The sequence below is a fragment of the Larimichthys crocea genome, chromosome XXIV (genome assembly GCF_000972845.2).
Source record: "Larimichthys crocea isolate SSNF chromosome XXIV, L_crocea_2.0, whole genome shotgun sequence".
In the NCBI taxonomy this organism is placed as follows: domain Eukaryota; kingdom Metazoa; phylum Chordata; class Actinopteri; family Sciaenidae; genus Larimichthys; species Larimichthys crocea.
In genome coordinates, this window is record NC_040034.1 from 11726642 (window position 1) to 11753926 (window position 27285).

Sequence of the window (27285 nt, forward strand, 5' to 3'; positions counted from 1 at the left end):
CAGCTGGTCTCCTAAATCACACACTTTGATTGAATGTCTTTACTGAATAGCTGTTGAGGATAATAGGCCAGCTTTACATATTTGACTTTAGTGAATGAGAGGCACTGCAACCTTTACAATAAGTGAAGGCAGCAAAGTAAATTCTCAGGTCTAAGCAGCTTTAAATAGCTCTTCTTACCTTGACAGGTAACCGAGGAAACATCTGGAAGGCTCTCTGTAGACATTACAGTGGCATGCAGCCACACTAGAAAGGGCCAGATGGCCAGAAGAGGACACATTCAGGTAAACTCTGTCCATATGTGTGTGCGTGTCTGAGCTCACGCATGAGTTCACCTGTGTGTACGTGCCGTATATGCAGATTGTGTGCGCCTGTGTGTGTGTGTTTGTATGTGCATAAGTCTGCATTTGCATTGGGAGCCTCAGTCAGCTCCTGTTTCATCTTGCCTGCTGTGGATCTGCAGTCAGGAGCGCAGTGCAGACATAAGGAATGGCAGTTATTCCAGGTGGAGAATTCCTCCTCCACCAACAGATTCCTTCAGTATCCCCCCGATGAAAGGCGATGAGCATCAACCTCCGCAGCTCAGTTTCCATCCCAACCCATCAGCCCTTGCATCTGTATGCCCTGAACCCATTTCCTGCGCTCTGCCTTGTAGTAATTTACCCTTGCAATTGTGATAAGTATTGGACTGGGCAGCAAGAATTGGGGTCAATTCACTTTCAGCTCACCAAATTAAAGATGTAAAGTGAAACTGCAGCAGGCATAGTGAAGATGTGGCCTTCATTCCAGAGCTGCCTGAAGGTTAGAAAAAAGTTTTTTTTTGTCCAGTGAAAGTCAGCTTCTTTGAAAAGCAGGACCAGCTGTGAAAATCTGGAAGTAGGAATGAGAAACTCTTTATGCTCCCTTAACTACTGACGGAGTTACACCACTATCCACATTTAAAGTACTGTGGCTGCAATGTGCAGCTTTCAAGTGGAGATAAAGGCTGGAAAATAAAGGAAGTGAAGGAATTTTCTTCAAAGAGGGCTTTGTTCTATGTCACTGTTCTGTGATACTGTATTGCACAGTTTGGTATTGCTTGAAGATTTTTAATAGGAGTGCTTGTGTACTACAGTTTGAGAAATACAACCACATTTTTCTACAATCCTCCTTTTTATTTAACAAAAGATGCAAAAAATCTCAAATGTTAAATGAAAGACGTTGACTTAATACAATACAGTCTGTAGTCTGGAACTATGAATGAGGCACTTTGAATCAAGAACTAATGAAAAAATAAATAAAATTATGAATCAAGCCAGATATTTGATGCCAGGTAGAAAACGCATTGCATGCACATTTGTCACATGAAGCTGTGGCTGACAGCTGAAGGAGTGAATGGATGAAGCTGTGGAAACTTGAGGTAAAGTGGCAGCAAACAGCTGCATGCTGCTGAGGCTCACAGATACAGTGCAGCACGGTAGCGCCGTGACTGATGTCTGTGGTCTCTGCACCACTTGACACCAGATTATTGCTCTGCGGTTTAATACAGCCACATGCCATAAAGCAGAAGTCACACTGCATGCGGGGATGAAGTGGGGGGGGGGTGTCTCAGCCTAGAGTCTCCTCTATTCTCCTCTCTCGTCTCTCATCTCCTCCCAGGCTCTCTGGAGTGCATGCACTGCTGAGCAGGCACACAGGCACGCAACACACACACACACATCACAGAGAGCCTCAGGGGCTCAGGTGCTTAGAGGTGAATAGAATAATATGGTCATGCTCTGTTTTAACTCCACGTTAGCTCAAGTTTCACAACCGGAGGGGTTTTTCACACAGTCCTTTTTTTGCTATCCTTCCCTCCATCCATCTGCCAGTCACTCTGTCCTGTCGTCTGCCCTCCTGCAGCGAACCTGGCAGCACCTGTTCCAGCCCAGGTCGGCCCCCTGAAACCTTAACCCACCATAAAGACTGGGAGAACTGACAGATAGGTCAGAGGTCAGTCAACAAAGGAGAAGTAACACTCCCCCGCAGCTTGTCTGAGAAACAGCAGCCAGGTAGGTAGACCTGCAGCCATTGACCAGCACCCACTTCCCTGTCTCCCTTTAACACACACTCATCTATGCACAGTACTATTATTAACAAAGCAATGTTCCTGCAGGCTCCTTGACCATGGCAACCAAACACTACAAAGCATGTATTAGAAAAATGGCTGGAAAGCTCGCAACATACATACAAATGACTGCGGAGAAAGGAGTGTTTATTTCACACAAAACAAAGTTAAACAAACCCACTGATATGTTGGCAAGGAAACATTTGTTGCATGACGTAGGGTTGATTAATTTCCTTTCCTCTGTACTTCAGGAAACAAAACCTGATTTGTAATACTTACAGATTCACTAGCTCTGCACTTAAAAATGGATCAAGGGTCAAATGAGAAACAAAGCAGAAACAAATCAAACATGAATCCAAATGAATCATTTGTGAGAATTACTGGTCCCACAATTTATGAATTGAACATGAAAAAACTGGCAAAAAGCCTCATGGTACAAATTAATTCCTGCAGCCGCATTCATAGTCACACTCACACACCATACATAATAGGCTTGGACACATTATGCATATTTCAGCAGCAGTACAAGGTATTCATGATTAGCTGGCGGTTTGCTCATTCTGTAACTTCATCACGCCTCATTCACATGGTGACCAGCTTGATCCTAAATTTAGTTTCCTCATATCCAGAGGGCAAAGGTCATCAGAAAGGTAAGGCCTGGCTACAACTGACCTCAACCTCCAACGGCTCAACTTAATCCAAATCTTCAGGCCCTCACTGCCCTGCAGGACATTCTCTGTTAATCAGTCTGTGCACTCACAAGGTCCAAGAGTGCTTGTATATTCATAGGCCTCAGTATTTATGAGCGGGTGTTAGCACTGCTCACTTTATCTCTGACCTGCAGTCTCTGCAAAATACCAAACGCCAATGTATCTGTGCCAGAACTGACCTGAAAAGACTTAACATATTCTCAACTTTTAGTTTTGAAGAGTTTGATACATTGGTAAATATGCTTATTTAATTTGTTGCACAGAAGATTGAACATCTGTCCATCCATTGTCTAGAACCACTTATCCTTCGCAGGGTCGTGGTGAGCTGGAGTGAATCCCAGTGTGAGGCAGTGTACCCCAGGTCACTAGTTCACCACTCTCATGTCTGTGAGATAAATTTGAAGCTACAGCCAGCAGTCAGTTCACTTAGCAAGCAGCAAGCCTTACACATTGTAGTGTTAATCCTGGAAGTGACTGCATGTGACAAAGAAGAAGACCAACACATAAAGTGCAACAGCAACATGTTGTTCTTACACTTGTGCATACACTGTTTTTCATACAGATTAAAACAAACAACATGTAATGTGTTAATTTGTGTTATTTAGGGGTCATTTTAATAAACAGGCTGCTGGCTCCAGCTCCATATTTAGCACACAGACATCAAAGTGGCATCAACCTTCTCACCTTACTCTAAGCAAGAAAGCATATTAGCGTATTTCCCGTAATAGTTTTGTGCACTTCTAACTTCATATTCAGGGATTCTTTGAACCTGAGCAAAGATGCACCTCTTTGCATATTTCATCATAATCCAGTCTTTTTGGCTCCCATTCTCCCTGAATGTCACCTCTCTCATGGATCAGTGAATACAATTAAGGTTTTTACAAAAAGAAAAAAAAAGATATCAAGTGACAGAGCTCCTGTCTAAACTGTGACTGAGGGGATTGAGCCACTCCAGTCTGGCCATGGGCAGGGAATTATAGTCCTTACAGGTCATAATAACTCGAGGCTACTGGCTCCATACAAACCTAATCGCCTATTGTTGTCACTGACACTCTCTTAACTTTTTCATGAGATGGTTGATGGCACAGGCACAAAAAACACTGTCCTCTCATTTCATCTCATCGGCCCACACAAGCAAAACGTGAAGTATCCCTTTCAGGTCAGAGACTTACAAAAGGCAGAGAACAGTTAGCATTTATGAGCTGAGGTTGGCTTTAATTCAGCTGCGTGGTCCTATCCGCCTGTGTTGGCAGAGCCTCTGCTTACAGTAAGAAGCTAATTGGCTTCTTTGAAGCTGAGGTTTAAGTGATCATCTTTCTTAATATCATACCTCACCTACGCACTGTGTCCAGCCACAATAAGCACAGTCTACAATTATTGAATCCAGACTGTCTGCTGTTCACTATTGAAGTCATTCCTTACTGTAGGTTTTAATTGTGCAAATTAAGTAGGTGAATACCCTTGATTAGATCAAGTCTGGAGGTTGTTGGTGTCTCACCCTGTCCTATTAGCAAAGGGCATTTTTTTCCCAGAGTTTTTTTTTTTTAAATCATCTTCTGTATGAATAACATAAAATGTTCCAGAGCAGCTGAAGCTTAAGGGTGGTTGCTCAAGGACATAATTTCAGTCGTTAATTTAGGGTTGAGCCCTTCAACACAATGTCATAAAATATTTATAATTAGAAAAGCATTGCAAATGATGTGTATAAAGGGCAGTAGAGTACCAGGCACAGTTTAAATTGTTTTAAAAAGTTGTACCACAAACTAAAGACATAGTGAACTGCTGCTCTTAGAAAAGCAGCCACTTAAAGGCAGGAAGCATAAAAAATAGTTAATTGCTGCCGGTGGATGTGGACGCATGAAATAATTCGTCATCTTGAGTTTTCTAATGCTGGCCTGGAGATTTCTGTGCAAAAATAAGACTGTGTTGTTATCAGAGTTCACCTACACCTTGAGGCTACATCCTTAAATATCTTGCAGGACAAAGTGTGGGCAGGTTCCTTTAGACCCAAACAGGAAAACACAAGAGCTGTCTGGGAGGCTTCGGTGTATGTGAACGGTGAACTTTCCCTCTGGTAGGCTTTATGTATTCACTCTACCAAAACACTCTTCCTTGAATTTTTATCTACTCGTTACTACTACTGTATTCAAACAATAAGTCTACAGGCAGGGTGAGGGGGAGAGGGATGTCTGGGGACCAAGCCGACTTCCTCTTCGCAAAAAAACGGGACGGCGGGCGGATGGGGAGGGAGGGGAAGTGCAACCTCGGGTAAACAGTCTCCGCTCTCGTTTTTCCCATGACAACCACAGACACAACACTGTCCGGAACCTAGCAGGTAGCATGATCCCAGACACACCACCAGGCCACCTGAGTCGCCCCGTTGACCTTATTCCCTTCATGGAGGAAGCAATTTGGAAGCGATCATCCATAACCGCGTCCATCCCATGAGGCCCAACAGGTGGGCAGCTCATACTCACAAAGACAATGGGTTTATTATCCCTCAGAAGAAGAAGCCCATACCATAGCCCTGGTACAATAAGTGCACCCTGCCATCACTGTTTGCCACCCCAGAATTAAGGTCTAATTTAACCATCAACAAGTCCAAAATAGTTGGGAAACGAGCTGCTCCCATCTCTTTCTACAAAACAGAGCACCTGGTGAAGGCCACATAGTACTGCTGGAGGGTCCCACACTAAAAAGGGGAGGTCAGTTCCCATGGCAGATAATGGCAGTTAGGCCGGGGGAGGTTTAATGTGTTTACAGGGAGGACTTACCTGATACCTGAACATAGATCTGATATGCTCAGAACAAAGATTAGACCACACATGCAGATGTCTCAAACAAGGAACCCAGGTGCTTCAGAAATGCCCCCTTGTCCCTTGTCTAACTGTTCCCGTATGAACATCAGTTGCTGTGGGATTTGGGGTGAACCTTGAAGAACTGTAATCTAATCTGACTTTGGGACTCTTTCTCCAAAACGGGACAAAGGAGAACCGACCCGAGGGGGCAAACCCAGCCCGCCACAACAACAGAAGTCTCAGGGCCTATATTTAACAGCGGTGGGAATTGTGAGAGCAGCCATACAGGAACACTTTCAATGCACAGCGAAGGTCGACTGGGACTTTAACTTCCTCCTCAGTCTCCAACATGAGCAGCTCGCTCATTTCAACTCTTGCGACCCCCCACACCCAACAGCAAAATAAAGAGATAAGCATTGTTTAGCTAAACAATGGGCCACTTTCAAAGTCTCAAAAGCTTCCATTTTCACATCCAAGGCCAGCATTTGAAGTCAAGCATGCAATAAACAACTTTGCAAGTGGATGGTGAGAGCTTTCTTGGTACAATTATAAATCATCAGGAGGATCAGATTTCATTGTCTATAGATATCAGTGTTAAGAGCAGGTGCAGGTGTGTGAGAAAAGCCAAAAGACAGAAGGGTCCTGTGACTGTAACTGTCTTACATGTAGATATTTTAAACCAAATTTGACTATTTTCTAACAAGAAATACTGTAAAAGAGCAGTGAGACTAAGGTGATCACAGTATCACAGATTTGAAGGTGTAAATAGTTTGAATTTGAACATGAGATTGGTCTAATAGAGTGAAGAAAAAAAATAATCAAACCAACCTTTAATGAATTTTGGTCTGCCAAGGCAAGGGCTTGCTTCTTCAGCTCTATGACTTTCTTTTGACATTGCTGACAAAAGCCTCCCTTCTCCTCCGACTCGGAGATGGAAACTGACCCGGCGCCCTCAGGAGGAGGCCGGCTGCTGCACCGCGCGTCCTCCGCAGAGTGAAGTCTTTTCCTTGGGGTCACCGGAGACTCTCCACTCGGACATCCCTCCACCTTAAGAATAAGGAAAAACTCAGGTTAAGCTGGATTTATAAGAATGACAACAGGTCCACACCTCCAGTGTGAGAGTGAAACTGTTTGTTTGTACCTTGTTTTAAAAAAACAGAGCACCTGTCCAAATGCCAAACGCACCAAAGAGATGCAAGCCGTGCGTCTTTTTTATTCTGTTAGGAGGAAACGACCCATCATGTTGCAGTGAGACACTTACGGTGAACATGCGGTTGTTGATGTCCCTTCCATCAGGAGCTGCATTGCACCCGAAGGAGCTCATTCTCCCTGATCAAGGTTACACCTTCAAGAGAACGTCTTCGTGAAAAACCAAACTCAAAGGTTTTGCCGCTGGAAAAAGCGGGGCAGAGCCATAGGCTAGACTGAAGACCTGACTGTGGGTTACCAGTCATCTGTCAGATTATACTGGACCAGTAGCGGCTGATTGAAGGCAACTGGTGAGTGTGTGCCATAAGTTTACTGCGGAGGAGTTTTGGTACAGGAGGGTACTCAGCGGTACGCAGGAGGCGGTATTACTCCTAGAATGGGAGGGCTGAAGAAAACTTTTCCTGCGCAGGGTGGAGGGGGGACTACATGAGGGTTCAGGACTATTATACCAGAGACCACTCTGGATTGTCTGTGTGGTGAACAGTAATATATTAGTCCATTAAAGAAACCCCCATAATATATATTTTCCCCCTCATTTCCTTTTGCTCTGAGGTTGGGAAAATCATCTTACTCCACACCAAGAGTATCACAGCTCTGTATCCAGCTCATTGAAACTATATGATGCCTTCACTGATTTAAACCCCAGACTCCATGTTTTACGGCTTCATGAGAATAGTGTAGATGGCTTACACATCATTTTTCATCATAAGATTTTAGGCATCTCCATTTGGATTTAAAGTTTGTCTCCACAACATGACTTTATACTGAGGTTCAGCAGGTTTTGAGGTGGTCTACTCTCTTACTGATATTTTGAGAAAATTTTTATTATTTTTTATGTCGTCTGATAAGATAATAAAACTGCATCATTATCACACTATCCATTGTGTTGACTGAATTTTGCATTAAATAGTTGAATTGAATTCAGGGTCCTTACATCCCAGCCACTTAAGTGTTGATTAATTGGTCCATCTAGCTATCAGGCTAGAGAATAGAATAAATGATTTCTATCAATGGGTTTCTGTTTCACAGCTCAGTGTCAGGGAACATCAGCAGCCTCTGTGTTGTTGGTGTCTGGCGCCATCCTCTGGCCAAAATACAGAGCAGCATTTCCCAAACTGGAAGGGTGTGGGGGTACTAAGGTTAAATATTTAATTGGTAAACTTTAAATATTTTATGCGGGTGATGTAAGCGACAGTGGCCACATGCGCTTCTGCTCTTCACATCTGAAACGGTTTCTCCTTTTTTTTTGCCCTCAAACGACCCATTTAGAAAAACTCACAGCCTTTTGTCTTCTGGTTGTAAAACTCAGATCAAATTCAAGACGATGTGACGGACTCAAATAGTCAAATACATTTTATATCTGTCATTTAAAGCGGTTTAAAGCTCTTGAGGCTGCAAAAGGATTGTCTGAAAGACACGTAAACATTTATGCTTGGAAACTAAAATCACACTCTCATTATTATTATTATTAATTATTTAAAAATAGATCAGATAATCCACAAACGCTCCTTTTATAAGTCACCAAACATATTTAAATCAGATGAGTCTTATTTGAGAGCTCCTTGTAATTACTTTCTGTCCAACCTTTAGGATGCGCTTTGACCACTAAGTGCTGTTTCAGAGAATAAAAGTTGATCGCAGGCAGAGAGGCTTTTATTTGCAGCTTAAATAGGTTCAGAAGCACAAACTGGCCGTGCGTAAAATCCAGGGATGGGTTTAAGAGCAAAAGAAGTGTTTGAAAATGCTGCGAGGTGCTGTTCCAGGTCCTGAATACCGGACAGGAGCCGTCACATCAGTTGTCAGTCTAATCGCTATTTCCCATTTATTTTATACGCGAGAACACATCAGCGTGAGATCACATTTTTGTGTTTCAGTCACCCCTTCGGGATAGTCTTACCTTTGTTTTTCTCTTCAGAAGGTGACTTGTAAATCCAAATATGATGTCGGAGTCAACGAAGATTGTCCCCAGGTCTATGACTCCGGGGTTGGGCTTCCCAGCTCCGGGAGACCCCGATGAGTTTGGCAAAGCCATGTGGGCTGCGAGTGTAGCCTATAAAAAATATTCCACTCCTCGGGAAATCTATTTGATTTGTATATCCATCTAATTCATTTCTCTTGTACCCTCCAAAAAGATCCGCAAGTTGTTTTAATCCGGACATCCAGTGACTCACGGTGAGCGCTCGCACGTGTGCGTAAAACAGCCTCTCAGGTTTCCAGTAGTCCGAATAGACAATAAAGCAATACAATCCATCAGGCATGCAAAAGAAAAGAGGTTTACATCCAGTGAAATACTTTTAAAGCCACAATGAGGCTGTTTGTGTCTGATCTTTGAGCGCTGCAGGTCTGAGAGCGAAGGAGCACCTTGTGCGTCTGCTGCTCTCTGTTCTCCAGCCTCTCTCTTACTCCCCCATTCTCCCCTTATTTCTCTCTCTCTCTCAGCCACTCACTCAGTCAGCCTCTCTCTCTTTCGCTCTCTCTCCTGTCAGACAGTGATGACCTGCTCTCCCACCCGATTTGCTGTTGCGTCGTTGTTAACCCCCCACCACCATCACCACCACCACCACCACAAGAAGATGTAAAGCACAATGACAGTCCTGGCCATAACCCCTAACGACTGATCCCCTGTAATATTCCTATAATATCCATGCAGGGACTTACAGTGTGTCTGTGGCACGTAGTGATGGCCTCATCATAGCTTACGTTATGGTATTGCAGGATTCTACACCACCACATATGCAGTCCTATCATTGTATTTTTGACATGAGAATATCAAATAGGAGACACTGAATTGTTATTTACTTACTATGATGATGAAGCCCAACTGTAGGGAAAAGGTTTTCATAAATTAAATGAGAACTGATTTGATTTGGATTGATTTTAATCAACTTTATTGTAGGCTATATAAAAATACAAATCAATCAAAATGTGCTTTGAAATCATCAGCTGATACTGAATAAAACTTGTGTGTGACCTCTGAGCAGCATGACAATTGAAAGTATTTGTAACTGTTGGTGTTAAATAATGCATCTGCTGTCCTAAAGTCAGTAAGACCTTTAGCATGCATGAATCTGAAGCAGTTCCTTCTGAAGCTCAACAGCAGTGACACAGACTGTAATGATGTCATCCACATGGAGCCGCAGTGAGACAGCATGACAGCACTCACTGTGAGGTATGGCCATATTTTCTGAATCACAGCTTGACAATGCATTCAGATCAGAGTTGCTGTAACTGCGGCAAATGGTACAGAAACTGTATGGATCAGTGTGTGGTTCAGTGGATTTAAATGGATGCTCCTGCCATTTATTATGGTACTGCTGTACCTCAACAGGCAGGTTTTATAACACTGTCAAAATCTAAGAAGCGCAGGCTCAGATATTTGGACTTGTAGTGCACAGTGTGAGTCAAGCTCCAAGAACACTGAATACTACATTTCCCATAATGCAACAGGGCTCACCTGGTTAGTCAATGGTCATATCTTTCTAACTCTGTACCCTCAGTTTCTAACACAGATTTCCTGTTAACATACTATATATATATATATATATATATATATATTATTATATATATATATCTATATATATATATATATATCTACTATATATATATATATATATATAACTTTAGAAAATCAAAGAGGAAGTTATACAGCAGGTTGACTTTTAGTAAGTATGACGAGAAAGCTGTTCTTGAAATGTGAAATGTCACTCTAACTGAAAACACACACACACACACACACACACACACACACAATGGAATCAAATGATAAAAGGAAATTATGTTTAAAAACGTGATATCTCCAAATGTTACCCAGTGGTTCTGGGTCCTGATGGCTGCCAAAAAGTTTTATTTCAACTTTATTTTCACGTTTGCAGTAGGTGAAGGTGTAATTTATAAAACCAGTCAGTGTTTCTGAACTTCAGAGTTGCAGGTCACTTGTACAGGAACAAAAACGTTGAGGGTCTTTAATCCGTTTTTATTTTTTTTATCAGCAGGTCAGAGATGATTAAAAACCAAAGATTCAGACTCTCATGTAACAATGATGCTTTGACAGATGAGCAGAGGGGGATGATGATAAATATTCTAGGGATGAATAAATTATATTTGATCCCCACAAACCACGCGACTCATCACCATACAGGAATACACACACACACACTCACACATACACACACACGTTTCGTCACAGGAGGAGGAGGAGGGATTGTCAGCAAACCGATAATTACAATCCATAGTAAAGATGATTTACCACGTCCGTCGCCCAGCTCTCCCCGATGGAGGAGGTCTGGGTTGGGTGTCCCCTGGTCGCTGATGAAATTCCGAGGACGGGGAGGGTCTCCTGGGACTGCCTGTGCTGCTACATCTGCTGCCCTTGTGCACGCACAGGGGAAACCGCTCTGGGCCTCTCATTAATGCCTCTCCTATGTCTTATCCTCTTGCCTGTGAGACCTCTGCAAGCTTTCCTGGTGCACGGCCAGGCTTTGTGAGAAACGTTTAGCAAATATTGATAGTTCTTGGCGCATGGAGGAGATCAAAGAGGGGAAAAGGAGACAGGGGCTGTCTAAAAGGAGAGGGGGAATAATCGGTGCACGGTGCTTTCATGAATGATTTATGCGGTATAAAGTAGCCTATATCTTGGGGGACTTGTGTCAGATTTTGAGTCTTTGGGTCAGGTTTTCCCATCAAACTAAGTCCTGAAAATAAAAGATCTAAGTGCAGTCGTGTGTTTAGGATTTAAGTAAGGCATTTGCAGTCTAACTGTGGTTAATGAGTGGTTTAGGTCATTTAGGACTCATATCTAATTATTTACCTATACTTACCCCAAAAATAGTCATCATTCTTCTCCAATTTGGCAGATCAGATTAAATTTTTTATATAAATAAATAAGGTGTATGGATTTTGCTACAACCTGATCAGCAAGTTTCAGTACTTTGGACAGCGACCATCGCTGACGCACGGCCCACCATCCCACACAGACTCAACAGAGACAAATGATTCTTTATTGACTTGTTTTAATCAGTACTTCTGAATAGTAGCAACATTAAAGCAGAAAAAAATGACTTACTGCAGCAGCAGAGCTGTTAAAAACTGTTGTTTTTGTGCCAGCAGAATGAAATTACCGACGCCTGATTATTTTTACAGCCTCCCACAGCTCCTGGACTGCGGTTGGTGTTGTAACACAAGGGGGCACAATGAGAGTAAAAGACAGAGAGAGACATTAAGGGAACAGAGAAGCAGAGGAAATCACAGTTATATTACAATCATTTAAATGCATGCCTCGGGAGGTGTTGGTCCTTTAAAAAAAATGAAGAAGCTCCATTCAGTCAGAGGCAGTATTTTCCAAAGCTGACAGCATTTGTCTGACTGGTCAAGTGGTCCTAAACATTTCACAATTTTCTCAAAGAACTGTTGAACTGTTGAGAACCACTTAATCAGAGAGACCACACACACTTCTTCAGGGGCAAAGTCCGTCCTCCAAACTGTTGATCCCACTGGTGAAAAGAAGAAGAAAAGAAGAAGAAGAAAAAACAGCAGCTTGAATTAATTTCCTGAAAGGATTTGTCAGCAGTGAGAGAAATCCACAAAAACAAGCAAGAGGACTGACCGACTCCGAGCTCTGTGTCAAGAGTGCTTACCTGGAGAAGGTGAGTTCTGTCCTTTTCTTGAGATGGTGCTTCCTTGGTGTCATCCCAGCCCAGACTGAGTGACTTGCAGAATAGAGCTCTTTATATACTGTTCTGGGGCTATGTTCATACAAGCCTTTCATTCAGAGAGGAATGAGGCCCATGCTGGTCTAACCGGATGAGCTGGGTTCCACCAGCAAGGTGCACCATAGGGCAGCCGCCCTCAAGACAGAGATAGCAAATACCAGCCACTGCAGGCCAAGAAGTCACATGGACTCTTGGAATTTTATTGTCTTCTAACTTTCTGTCTAATTTCTGTTAAATTTCTCTCATATCACAGTAAAGGCTCACACAGAAATGTATTAAAAGAGCTCCACGTTTGGGTTTGATGTAGTACTATTCCTCCCAAAAACCAGTCACATTCCAGTTATTATTCAGAACACATTTCTTTAGAGAACTGTGCACACTAAGAGAAATTACCTCCAATAATAGGGTTAGACGTGCGCCAATTCATACAGAAAACTATGGCAAATGGGAAAATGCTGAGAAATCTTTATCCGGGAGCGTCATGTGTACAGTTTCATGTGAGTTTCGGGGTTAATAGTAGGAAACACAGGAGACACTGCTTTTAGACAAGAGATTTATTTCTGTTGCTTTTTTTACAGAAACCGAACACCAAAATCCCTTTCACACACACAGACACACACTGACACATTCTTCTATTCTCTGCTACTTTTTTTAATACAACAGTGAAACAATAACATCACTGTAAACAGCAGGACGAATTTCAAGTAATTTGGAAGTTGTTTTCACTTTAAAACCACAGGCAAATCACATATACATCACCCATAACTTTAAGAGTGCAACACAACTGATACATACTGATTTTTAAAAGCAAATTACATCAAAGCAAAGAACAATTTTCTCCTTACACAACAAAGATAAGAACAAAAAGTCTCGTCTGTGAGAAGACAATCAAAAGACGTGAAATAAAAACAAGAAACTATGGCTTTATCTGGCTCACACAATAGTCCGAATTTCCCCTTTACATTTCAAAAGGGTTAGATATGCGACTCTTCTCGCTCGACTGCCACTGTGTAAAACAGGCTGGATGAGCCTGAAAGGTAACAGGTTTTTGTAGCGCCTGTTTGAGCAGAAGGGAATGAAAACCTCTGCAGTCTTAGTCCGAAGTGGACATTTGGTACAACTTGATCAAGATGATAAAAAGACACTCCTTATTTTTATTTAGACACTTTCTAGTATCTCACTGTTAAAATAAGCATAAAAACAAAATATATGAATGTACCCTGTTGTGCCATATCACAAATAAATTTGCTATAGCTACAGGCAACATTACTTTATAAAGTAATGTCACAGTTCTTTAAGTGTTTTGGTATATAGAAAATAAAATTTCAATGTCATTCGTTGTTTACACTGTTTAGGACTAATGGTCCTTAGAGGTATCAGCACTGTTCTTGTTAAACGGCTCAAGTTCAGCCTCAAATCCCTGATTGATCATTACAGTAAGAGTCTGTTGTTCATGTTCAGTCATAAAAGCATTTGATTAAAACATTCAGTTTGATATGTTTCCTTATACATACACATACTTTTGTGCAAAAACCAAACATTAATTTATACACACATATAGTGTTGGCCTATTTCAGCACTGTGCAATTGTTACAGAATGCTGTGTTATTAGGTGGATTAGGAGGGAAAGACTGTAAGCAAAGATGGCTTGAAATATACACAAATATAAGCACTCAAAGTGAAAGAGACTCTCACTCTCGAGTTAAATTCGGCAGGACAGTGGACGGTGTGTAGAGGACTGTTTGGGGACGTAGTGGAAATAAATGGAGGGCGATTTCTGTAGTGTGACGGCTCACTGCAAGCGTCGGCTCACTGTTCTGTTGGAGTGGCGGTGAACGTGATCTGCCACAGAGACAAAGAGTTCTGTTGGAGTGGCGGTGAACGTGATCTGCCACAGAGACAAAGAGACAGGATTAATATGCAGCACGGGGGAGGCGAGAGGTGTTTCAGCAAACACACACACACACACACACACACACACACACACACACACACACACACACACACACACACACACACACACACACACACACACACACACACACACACACACACACACACACACACACAGGTCAGCCTAGCACAGAGCAGGCTACACAGGTTTAACATTTGCAAGCATGCAAATGCAGGAACTACAGATGATCTGATTTGATCTGATGATCATGACGAAAGAAAGAAATGGCCGGAGTTATGATTATCTTAAAATCAAAAAGGTACTGGCTAATTCTCAAAACTAAAACTAAAATGCCACACAAATATTTGCAATGCTATGAAGGGTAGGCAATTTTCTATCTAGGTTGTGATCCCTGGTGTCTATAATTTATGTATTTTTTTAAGCGTAGGGACTGTGGTACTTGTCTTCGGACTTCTGGCTTCAAACTTCACATGACCTCAGTGACTGGTAGAATAACTCTAGATAAACAGACCAGCTGAGTGATGTAGCAGACTAGATGGCTATGCTGATCGAGCAAATTGCTTCACGTGTCTCTTCCTTGGCTGACATATTGTAAATAATGTCTGCAATGAGTACTTGAAAAACCATCTTTACAGGATTTCTGGGTTTTCCTCTGGGTGCCAGATGAATCGGCAGCTCTAAATTGTCTGTATGTGTGAAAGTACTGTTTGTGTGTGTTTTTTTTTCCCTGATGGACTGTGTTCTATCCAGGGGTGCAAGCTTGTGCAAAGCATGCTTGGAAACACAATCCAACAATCCTTAGCAGCATAGAAAATGGATGGATGACAGGCAGAAAGTGATGGACACAAAGACAGATCAGAGCCATTCTAAAAGGGATCATGCTCACTATGGGAAATGCGCTAATATTGGGAAACACAAGTCTCATTTACCCCTTCATTGTCATCATTAATTTCATTATTTCCATATTCCACTGTCTGAAATTAAACAAGACAAACATGTAATTGAGAGTCAGTTATAGACAAATGCATATCAAGTTAAAGCAGTTTGGCTTTAGAGAAATAAGAAATATAAAGCAGCCAAAATGCAGAATAGTGGATACCTTCATGAGTTCACGTGCTAAAAATGTCACCATTTCAGCTCTGCCAACATCGTTGGCCTGTGAGAGGAGAAAAAAAGAGAACAGAGAATGAAAAAGAAGTCGCTTTACTTTGAGTTTTCAAGTGTTATTTAAGTGGAATAAGTGTCTCTAGAACCCACCACTTGGATTGCCGTTTGTCCATTATAGCCTGGTTTACTCAGATCCGCTCCAGCAAGGCACCAGATTTCCAGGCCCTCCATGTCACCACTGGCTGCCAGGCTGATACACCGGATTTGACAGTTATTATCACAGCAAAAGGTCCCAGTTCCCCAAATTTCCAGTAATGTTGACCCAAACAAATAGACACAGGCTGAAGGATAAGTTATGTAAAGAGACTAAAACTGGCCAGCGCATCAAAGCAAAAAAAATCAATAGTGTCTGGCTTCATGACTCAATGTTTTCCATTTACAATAATACAGGCACAGAGACACATTTTTAAATCGTACCAAACATAAGGTGTGTTTCTGAAACTGTAAATTGAAACAAAACCTGTTGAGTGTCTCAGCCCGATAAAAAACAGTGGCTAGACAGTGTGTTAACAGAGATGCCGACTCCAGAGATCAGCAGAACAGATCAAAAGCTATGCTGCCAGGGGGCATTCCTACAGTTTGTGTAACAGTGGGACAACTGGTTGTGCCTGTGTCAACTATGTAGGATGGGTCACAGTGGATAGCTGAGAATATTTGTGACTGTACGATGCGTGCGATTGTTTTAAGACATGCTTCTCGTGTGTCTCACCTGCACAGTTCAGTTCCTGCTTCCTCCAACTTGTCTCGAGTGAAGTGAGCTCCAGTCTTTCTCAGCAGCTGCACGACCTCCTTGTGCCTATGTTAGTTAAAGGACATGCAAATAAATAAATAAATAAAAAAGGAGCTGTATATTTTTTACTGCATTACATAAAAGATATCACTTAAAATCAGCTGGTACTGAAACCATCGCCTGATCAATCCTAATGAAAAGGATAAATGTTGTTTTCAAACACTTTAGTTTAAAATCTGGACTTTCATCGACAGAGTCTGTGTGGCAGCGATTGTAGTTTGGCATGTAAGAACAAGTTTCTTGTCCCCACAATGAACCGCCCACGCACGAGTCACCTGCAGTGACATTTGTGGACAGCGAGTTAACAATAAAACAAAGCAAAACTAAATTTGTTCATGATTTAGCAGCTGAGTTTAAAAATAAGAGCTGGGCTTGCCACGTGTTAAATTACCCAGAGTTCAATTTGATGCTTAATTGTTTCGAGGAATGTCGAGCCACAACCAAAGAAACTATTAATAAGGACACAGGAGACTTCCTGTTGAGCGTTAAGAAGCCAGTATCTCTCATCTGTGAAACTGGGAGCAGGTTGGTAAGACTGGTTCAGAGGACACTCCCCATATTTCTTGTTTAACCCTTCTCTACCTGTCCTCGCTGCCACTCCTTATATGGGCATCAGGCTGAAGCACACTATCAAATGTTAAAGAGACATTTAAGTGCGTCAGACAATCCTCAAAGTCAAAACTCCAGTTCTATTACTTAGTGTCATTTCATTAAATACATTTAGGAAGGGCAAAGTGGGCTGAACAGTGTAGCATAGGAAGTGTAACGACAGGTGTTTAGTACTCCGATACACCTCTATCGCCACAAAAGGAAACAAGTCCATACTTGCAGTGCCAACCGTTAAAATAGGACAACAGCCATTTGGCACAGCTTTGACACATACAACGTTTTCACCCTGAGGCTCAATATAGCAGTAACACTGAAACATCGTTTCCCTGATAGACATTCAGAGCAATGTCAATGAATGACGAAAATTAAGAAAATAGCTTTGGTAAAAATAAACACTGTCTAAACTGTCAGATGACAATTAGCCTAATTAGTTTATAATTATTGCCTGGTCTCTAAACTCCATTACGAGTTGTCCCCCTGGTTTCAACCCCCCTCTGTCAGCCGCTGCTCCCTTCCTGTCATTTAAGCAGAGCCAGATTCCCTACCTTGCAGCAGCCTTCATTTAATGAAGTCTCTTCTATTGCCACTATTAACTACATTTTTTTTTCTTTAGGAAACACTCAACGGTTGCTAATGGGTGAAAGGGGAATTCCAAATGTCGTGCTTGCAACCTCATAAATGGCATTATTACTCCAACAGACAGATGAAAACAAACACAAACAACATTAGCCCTTATTGTTTGGAATGAGGTGATTGGTACCTGAAGCGTACAGCGTTGGACAGGGGTGTGTCCCCATAGCGATCTTTAGCGTAGACTGAAGCTCCTTGATGCAGCAGGTACTTCACCACTTTAAGGTGGCCCTCACAGGCGGCAACATGCAGGGGTGTACGTGCATCATAGTCACCCAGACACAAGTTACTGCCCTGTGACAAAGGAACACATGAGTTTAAGGATATGTCTAGTGATAAAGACCAAAGCCAACAATGAATTGAGCCTGCTAACAAATATTATCTGTGAGTCTAAAGCCTGTTATAGCTTTTTCTTCTGCAGGGCTCAAAATTTAAATAAAGTTGCCATTCTTACAGTTATTATTTTGAGTTATGAAGACACTATGCGGTTGTATATCAGCTTAATAATGTGAAAAGGATTTTTTGAAAGCTTATCATGGAACTCGAACAAAATTAAATGCACCAACACGCGCAGCGTTGTCTGACTTCAGTTTTGAATCTTGCTATTGCAACAAATATCAAAAATCGGGATGCTCATTTTGCCTATAACTGGTTGCCAATTTCTCAAAATGGCAGCTGTTACTGTCATAAACTTCTGTTATCATATCCAAAAACTATTGATGAGCCACACAGATTGGTGACATGTTCCTCTTTATTGCTTCAGTAAGAACATGTGGGAATGAGCAAAGTTGGAAAGTGTTAGGAGACTGACTGCCACATTGTAGGATGTGTTGACAATAATAAAATCATCTTATATCACCAGCTTTATCCTGTAACAAACTGTACCCTTCTGTTTTATTGTTCAGAGGCAACAAGCAAATAAATGAGGAGTAGAGGGCGAAATGAAAATTCAAAAATTGTATTAAACAACCACTTGATTGTCAAGCTTGTATCTAAACATAGGGATATAAAAGATATTACTTTAGAGTTGTCCTTAGAAACTGTTGAGTAATTCAAGCAGAGTGCACACCAGTCAAGCCACATACAAACATGTGCATGTGACCACTGGGGCAGCTCAAGGCTGCTGTACCAGTCTGGCTTCATATTTTGTTTAGCAGGGTGCCTGTGTGTTTCCTGTGTCATTTTTGAGTGACCCTGAAAACTGTTTTGACAAAAAATCCTTGTAAAAGGATCAGCTGGGTATGTTTACCCCACAAAACAAACACGAGTGAGATCGGTGTCTGTGCTAGTGTCTGTGCTACTAGTGCTCTGCTGGCATAGAAGTTTAGCACTAGCTTTGTTTGGAGAAATGTCATAGCACTGTGTGAGCGTAGGGTTGTTTACCATCTCCTTTAGGGCTTCTAAAGCCTCTATGTCTCCGTTCTTAGCAGCAGCACATGCCAGTGGGGGAGTCAGGGCATCGCGGATGGCTTCCAGTTCCTGCAGACAGCACACACTTGATTTTTTTTTAAAAACTGCTCCTTGAATGTGCAATGAGTGAACGTCTGAAGTTTTGGAACAGCATTTCAACATTTCAACATATCTGGCCTTCATTATATCCATATTCCACTGTCTGAAATTAAACAAGACAAACATATAATTGAGAGTCAATTATAGATGAATGCATATCAAGTTAAAGCAGTTTGGCTTCAGAGAAATAAGAAATATGTGTGTGTGTGTGTGTGTGTGTGTGTATGTGTTTGTTGGAAATCTGTTTGTATGGTGAAGTGATAGTCACTTTTTAAGTCTGTGTGCAGGTGATATCCTCACCTCCTTGCAGCTGACGCGCAGAGACTTGGCGATGACCTGGATGAAGCGGCTGTCACTCAGAGACAGCTTGGATCCTGCCAAGTCAACAGCCATCTCTCCTCGCAAGTTTGTCCCCATCATCTGGACAGTGTCACAAACATAAAACACATGTACTTCACTTTTTTTTGCTCATGATGATCTTCTTCTGATGATCATGTGGAGTTTGTTTGTACTCTATAGAAAATAAAGTGTTTAAAATGTGAACACCAACCTTCTTCTTGGCATCTAGATCGAGGCCTTTCAGAGCCAGCACGTAGGACAGCTTTGTCAGGGCTGCCTCTGGAGTCATGTCCCCACCAGCTATCAGTCCTGCATCCAGCAACACCTGAGAAATCACAGGATGTAAATTTTGATTGATGTTTCAAAAACGCCACAAAATGTAGTAAAAGTGGTCCAGGATTGACTAGTAGGTGACGTGACTCACCTTGCCAGTGGCGTAAGATAAAGACACGGTTCCCCTCAGACACTGGGTGCAGTTTACTATGATGACACCGGCATCAGTGGCCTTCTTTAGCTCCGCCAACAGGTCAGGACGGTTATCGGGGGCATTTCCGCTGCCAAACGTTTCCAGGACAACACCCTGCATGGGCGGCTGGAGGAAAGCCCTCACCTGGACACAGATTTACCAACGATTCACATTGCAAACTTCCAAAATTTACAACTAAACTGTGAAGAATCGAATTGAGGAATTAGTATTCCATGTTATTTTTCCTGCAGCGTCTTTCACTCAAATGCATGAGACCATCCACTCTCCTAAAAGCCCATCTGGTGCCATCTACCAGTATCTCTCCACTATCACTGGTTGGCTGGCACCAGGAGGCCCTATACCACATCATTAGCCATGGCATATGACTAGAATGGCAGATGACTGAAATGGCAGGATGGAGAGCAATTAATCTGAAGGTGTTAGCGAGCATAAAGTCACTTGGCAAGACCAAGGCAGTTACCATAAAATGTGAGAAGAAGGTGACATTAAAAGTGCCAGGTTCAGTCAGTATTTTTTGATGCGATAAGCAGTTTTGACAAGAAATGCTTGACGCAGATTACCAATGAAGCTCTCATACGGCAGAGGTGGTAAGGCACACGAGGGCCTGGTGCCTAATCAAAACGGTGCCTCGTAAAGACAGTTAAAGGCTGTAAGGAAGTGTTGATAGCCGAGCTGGGCAATGAGAGCAGATTGAGACAGTAAAGTCAGTCTCCCAGCAGCCTCTGCAGGGGGAGGTGCGGCTAAACGTTACGATATCTACGACAGTCCTCCCTCTTTACAGGGTGATTGGTCATGGCCCATAACTTCTTCTCATCTTTCTTTAGGCTGAGCTTTGGTGGCAGTTTACATGACCAGGAAGGTAACAGAAGACGGGTAATGGCATAATTAAATTAAAGTTAACTGTATTTTATTGCAGTTTGACAAAACAACACTTTTGAGCAGTCAGTTACCTTTGAAGAACATATTTTTTAATACACTGAGAAGGAAAACTCATGATAGCAACATCAAGATTTCACTCCTTCCATCGGGTGATTAAATAAGATTTAGTGTTAATTTGAAACGGTAATAATAATAATAATAAATAATGGAATGAATCAGATTCAAGATGCCAATAAAGCAGATTGTCATTCTGAGATTATGCACACTTAAAGCAGGCCATGATTGAACTGTAATGCGACTCTTTTGTCTCGATTGTACGACCGATAGTTTGGGCAAATCAGTCAAATCTGTGTATAAGGCAATACATCAGACGATGACAAGCTGAATAATTTGCCCCAGAACACCTATTGATTATTCCGGCTGTGTGTCACATCAAAGACCAAGAGCAACTAGTAACCTTTAGACATTAGATGACTGTGACAGAGAAAGAATAAACATCTCTGGTGTGATTCAGGGGCTGAGCGACTTACAGTAGCAGCAGTGATTCCTGGGAAGAGCCGGAGCAGTCCCACGTTACTGTTCAGCTCGGTGCTGACATGAAACTTTGCTGTGGTGTTTGCCCTCCACACTGTATCCCAGTTGACTAAAAAGGAAAAGATGGAGAAAACAAATAAAAATAACAGAACACACACACACAAAGGAGTGTGACGGACTAATTACACCACTGTTTACTTTTAATATCCACTTCAGCGGTGGCCAAAGGAGCCAAGTTAGGAGAGGCGAAGGCATTGAAACTCCCAGTATCCACCTTGGTCGTACGATTCCCTCTGTAGAGACTGTTGTAGAAGTACAAGGACACCTAAAAAGAGACAAAGATACTCATAGTTATATATTTAATACAAAACATGTGCTTCTTTACAAGAACAAAATCCCTTTAAAACACCATAGAACTCAACATATAAATCCTGTGTATACGTAACATTTCAAAATACAATCGTACATAGATACACAGGTAGAGAAGACTTTTCAGTGTTCTTCCTGTTCTGTAATTGTTGCTCGGTATTGCGACACACAGTCAGTAGAAAGTATTCTCATCAGACAAGTCGTTGCTGACAGTGTCTTTGCGGAACACGTTGTATTTTCTTAGCCCATGAACAAATATATGGATTTACAAAATCATAACCTTTGAATTAATTTATTTATCATGCATCAACCCCATATAAAAAAAATCTTGAAAGCTCACAAAAGAAACTGGTGATCGCCTTGAGTCTCATATTTACTCTTTTTCTCATTCACAAATACAAAAACACAAATAACACTTCACTAAAAATAGAATTCCGTGTTCATGAGTTCATGTAGTGCATGTCCAATCTCCAGTTCCTCACCTCGGGAATGACAAACTGGCCTGCAATCATCAGCGCCCCCAGCAGGTTGTTTCTGCCATCATTTCTGACCTCATAGATAGGCACCTGAAGACAGAAGGCATCTTATCGTCACTTAAAATGCCGCAGACACATTTATTCTTTTTGTTAGACCCTTGGCAGCATCTCTTTTACCTGTGAGCCAGTGACAACGACTGGTTTGCCCAAATTTTCACACATGTAGGACAGAGCAGAGGCTGTGTAAGACATAGTGTCTGTGCCATGAAGGATCACAAATCCATCGTAGCTTTGATAGTTTTTCTGGAATAAAACAAGAAAAAAAAAGGGAATTATTTACAGCTACATTTATAATTTTTTCAACCATATATGTTTTAAGAGCAATATGAATATTACAGGATGAATTGATACATTCAGCAGCAAGTACCTCAATGTCCTTTCCAATTCTAATCCAGTCCTCTGGAGTCATATTGGAGGAGTCCAGCAAAGGGTTGTACTCCAAAATAGTGTAGATTATCCTCTTATAACCTGGAATCGACCTGGAAGAGAGAGAAGTTTATTTCATATGGTTTGTTTTATTTTATATCATTCATTATACATACACATTTAATTACTACGCAACAAAAGCAGGACAAACAGCCCAAAATAAATCAGTGATTTCAGTCTTTCTTTGTGCAGGCATTCACTCCAAAAAGGACACATGGTTAATCGAGTGATTATTATCCTCACTGAGGCAAATGATTGTCTTCAGTGTGCTTATTTAATAAAGTTGGATCAAGTTCGGGTTAAATTTGAAAAGTGAGTTTAAAGAAGGGTAGGGGAATGCTAAAAACCAAGCTGACTTTATGAAGCGAGACAAAGTCTATTTAGCCGGGCCTTCTGTCTCAGCGGTAGGGTGCCAGAACCTGTTTCAGACACACAGTGAGGGAGTTTTAGAAAAGGGAGGGGCATGGTAGGTATACTGCCAGAGAGAGCTGCGCTTCAAAATGTGCCATTTTTCCTTTCCACTGTCAAGTCCTAATGTTCTCTGGAGCTTTAACGCTGTTTTTTTGTAAATACAGGGGAAGCCGAGGGACATAAGGTGGCTGTTTATCATGAGTTTTATTTGGCGAGTCATTCCAGGTTAAAGCAAAAGCCTGTTTCTTTTCTTCCTAAAGATATGGGAGGAAGCCTTGCATGTACATATTTATATCGCCTCCCAGTAAAGTTTAACTCAAGCGCCTCATGGTCCCACCTGCGACACTCCATATAAAGGCAGCGTGACTGGCCAAACAGCCATGGAAAGATTTTCTTTTTAATCTCCCTTTTAAAGAAACAGGGTGAGACACCCCCCCACATTACCATAGGGCAGCTTTATAACATGGAGATAGGAGCTGAATGGAACAGCAGGGGGACAGACAAGCCGGAGTCCACCCAACCAGAGATCCTGAGCACGCTCTTCTAATTAGCCTTAAGTCCACACACGACCCTCGAACATATGTTGTTGATAATCCTAAAGCCAAAGTGCCACAAGAAAAAATACTATTCAAATCACCAATTATTCATCTATCTGGCAGTGCGCCCTAAGGTGTAGCAAAGCTACACATTAGCATACCAGTGCTAAGATGCCTTATAGCTTAGGAATAATGAACATATGTGTGCAAGTGTGTTTATGTCTATATGTAGCTGTATGTGTGTGTGTGTGTGTGTGTGTGTGTGTGTGTGTGTGATGGGGGATTCAAGAAGTGAAAGAAGGTTGGAGGTGGGGTGCAAACAGCCTTGTGGTGCTGCCTCTCGACATCACATGAATAAAGTTTTTCAATAAATCAATAAACTAAATGCCTCCTTCAACACAGGCTGGGCATATATTCAACAGTATGTCAATTAGACTTGCATATGAGCCTACTTCAATTGCCAACTCAAGGATGAGCAAATATTAAAAGAGTACGTCATGCTGAACACTTCCGATGATACATATTCACACGTTAATTTGTTAAAATTCTGTGAGGAAAAAGCTCAGTATTCATCCAAATGAACCGATTTTTTAAGACATTTACCAAGCAGCTAAAAACGAACATGGAGCTGTTGAAGGTTGTGGAAATGGTGTGGGGGGCCCTCTGAAAGGTTTTTGCAAAAACAGTCTGGCAAAATCTGATGGACCGATACCTTATCTTTACCATGCATCCGACTCCACCCTGCCGTTCAACCGACTATTCTCACAGCTGCATCGAACATGAAAGGGGGTATGGAAATTAGTGAGTAAAATTAAGTTTATGGTAGAGGCGGTCTCACCATTACCAATAATTGGGAGCCTACAGAAACTGATGATCAGCTCTCATGATCTTCACAGCACATGCGCCAGACAATATGAATCAACCATGCAACAGACTAGACAGACGTTATCCTTGCTGTTCCCAGCAGGCAAACAGCAGCTATTCTAACAAACTAAACCTCCAAGAAACATTAGGTTATCTGAGCTGGGCTACTCCTCCGCTACACATTAAAGCAGCTAGATTGTTGGTGCAGAGTAACAGACATAAACATACTTTAAGGAACACAGCTTGATACATTTTTCCTCACTATGAAGACAAGTAGTCCTATAAGTCAAATGGAATGTGATAGGCTTTGGGTATTTGGGTGAAGCACGTTATTCTTTTAGTATAAGGGAAATTGAAGAACACACTGCACGACAATCTTTCAGTTCAAGATAAGAGATGTGACGCTCACATGATAATCTTCCAGGTACAATATTTGACGTTAAGTATCAATTAAACACTAGACGCCAGATCACTGTGATACTGGTAGGGTAGATTCATTTTAAGTGTTTGTAAAGCTGACTTTAATTCATTTCAAATTACCTTATTGCACATAGTTTACAAGACACTACATATACAGTCAGAACATACACTGCAGACATGTGCGCACGAATGCGAAATATGAAAAAGAGCAGAACTCAGCTTATTATAATTACTACAAAATACACCATGATGACTTTATGCTGACTGAGCAGGGAGGAATTCTGGGCGCACTTACGGCAGGACCAGGGTGCTCATTCCATAGTAGTCATACAGGCCGGTCTGCTGGGCATACATCTCATCGTGAAGGATGGGCAACTTGCGCAGTCTGTCCACCAAAGCATTGGCCTCTGGGACAAGCACTTTATCTGACAGAAACAGGAGAGGAAAAAAAGTGGTTATGTTATTATCTTTATAGCTTTCCCATCTGTTGGATTACTGCAATCATCTCAACACCATCATCAGTCTCATACTGAACCCTAGTGGCAAATGTAAGAAGTGGCATTTTTTGCAGGCGTTGACTGTAATTTTTTACATACACTCCACTTATTAGGCTATTTAACCTGGCGTACATAAAATCTTGAACCAAAAGTGAAGAACTGTGCATACACTCAGCACATCCGCCACATGTTTTTTTTACAGCTGCTCCATGAAAGCAGTTTTTCTGTGCAGTCTAAGGGAACGGCAGCAGATTTTTCCACACATCAATCAAAAAAAACAGACGTTACGTGGCGGCTGACAGCCACGTGTGCAAAAGCCCTGAAGAAAAACAAATATAGCGTGAGAATAAAAGCCACAAAAGCACACTAAATTGAATTTCAGTGCTGCAAAGTGAACCCAACTTTAAAAGTTTGCAGCACAATAAGGCTACAATTTGTTTGCATAATTTCCATATTTCATGACTGTCAAGAACTGAAATGTTAAACTGAAAACAAAAAGTGACAATATTGAAAGGACAGGTAGGTTGGACCTTTGAATGTTATTGTGTCTCACCATATTCTCCAGATAACCTAATGTCAACATCAAGTTATTCATTGAGAGAATGGGTTCATGATGATGCTCAGAGATTTATTCATTTTAAATTGACTGAACGTGTCAAAGCAGTTGAGACACTGCTGCATTTAACATGAAATAAAGCAGCCAACGAGGGCAGTTCATGATCATGGTAGGTTAAAACAGGCTTGATAGCGGTTTGCAGCCTGTGTGGATTAGATTAGGATGATCTCAACAACGTGACAACAACACGCTAGCGACGGTGCTAACATACTGTAGCTCCCATAGGGTGTAGGACTTAAAAATAGAAGTTAAGTTCACTGTAACGTTAGATACCGTCACGACGCATCATGCCGATGGTTCCTCCAGTGTTGACGACCAGGACATGCGCCTCTCTGGCGCAAGGTGAAGTCGCGGTGTCAAAGAACTCGAGCGAGGTGCAGCTTGACAGCCGCGTCAGCCGCGGCGGCTGCACCGGTAAACTCCGCGGACTCGCGATTTCGTTGGTCCCTTCCGCCTGAAGCTCGAGCTGTGGCTGTGACAAAGCACGAGCGAGGGATGTCAAGTTGTAATCCGCCATGATGACCTGTGAGGTGGCGATGAAAGTGATCCGGAGCGCTGCACGCCCGCCTTTTCTGCGCGTTTGTTGTAAGAGGTCCACGTGCTGTGGGCGCTATGATACACTGTGATGACCCAGTGTTATAAACACACAGAGAGCTTCCATCGCAGTCATGTGATGCCGAGAAACTGGGGCGGAACCGCATATACAGTATACGTAACGAATAAATGATGTTAGCGGAGTTTACAGTAAATAACTCTTCCTCATGTTGGACCCTTTAGGACTCTGCCCTGGAAAAGCAGAGGGGCAATGGCCAGTGTGACGTCATTACGTAGGGGTGGGTACGTTTTGAAAGACTTAATTGTAAAACGTGTGTTACTGCCAACAAGAAAACCTATAAGTACTAACATTGACAAACTGAGACAAACTGGTCCAGCTGCAATACGGTGTTCATTTTAGGACATCCTCAGATCTCAAACTCAAACGAAAAGGCATCAGAGTCGCCTAAAAGTCACTCAGTCTCAGAAAAAACTTTGTCATCTTCATCCAAAACGTCCTCATCCTTGTTTTTTTTTTGTTTTGTTTTGTTTTGTTTTAAATCGGAACGCCCATAAAGGGTTCATACAAAAAGACAAATGATTTTTCATTCTAAATTCTTAAATAAATGATTTTGTATTTATTTTGGTCTGTTTATTTAGCCTAAACAGCAACAATATTGTAGCTATTCTCAGCAATCCATATGAATT

General features: G+C 41.9%; 2 protein-coding genes across 3 annotated transcripts in view; both read right to left on the reverse strand.

The window, feature by feature from the left end:
* The window catches only part of kif26ab (kinesin family member 26Ab), a 63114-nt gene extending 56016 nt beyond the window's left edge, over nt 1-7098 (reverse strand). The window contains exons 1-2 of the mRNA XM_019276650.2: nt 6854-7098; nt 6421-6639 (exon numbers count right to left, since the gene is read on the reverse strand). Of these exons, the coding sequence (XP_019132195.2) occupies nt 6421-6639; nt 6854-6916 (282 nt within the window). The 5' untranslated portion in view covers nt 6917-7098. The remainder of the gene's footprint in view (nt 1-6420; nt 6640-6853) is intronic.
* Nucleotides 7099-13206: 6108 nt separating this feature from the next.
* aspg (asparaginase homolog (S. cerevisiae)) lies at nt 13207-26861 on the reverse strand. Of its 2 annotated transcripts, XM_027275150.1 has the most exons (17): nt 26317-26861; nt 25226-25355; nt 22641-22752; nt 22391-22516; nt 22220-22303; nt 21567-21693; nt 21365-21477; nt 19893-20078; nt 19680-19793; nt 19430-19549; nt 19004-19099; nt 17751-17914; nt 16301-16387; nt 15682-15781; nt 15524-15580; nt 15354-15398; nt 13207-14351 (listed from the first exon to the last, which is right to left on the reverse strand). In XM_027275150.1, the coding sequence occupies exons 1-17, from the start codon at nt 26558-26560 to the stop codon at nt 14319-14321; spliced, it is 1938 nt and encodes a 645-aa protein (XP_027130951.1). In that variant the 5' UTR covers nt 26561-26861; the 3' UTR covers nt 13207-14318. The 2 variants fall into 2 exon arrangements, with proteins under 2 accessions (XP_027130951.1, XP_027130952.1); XM_027275151.1 differs by lacking the exon at nt 15354-15398.
* Between the last annotated feature and the right edge of the window lie 424 nt (nt 26862-27285).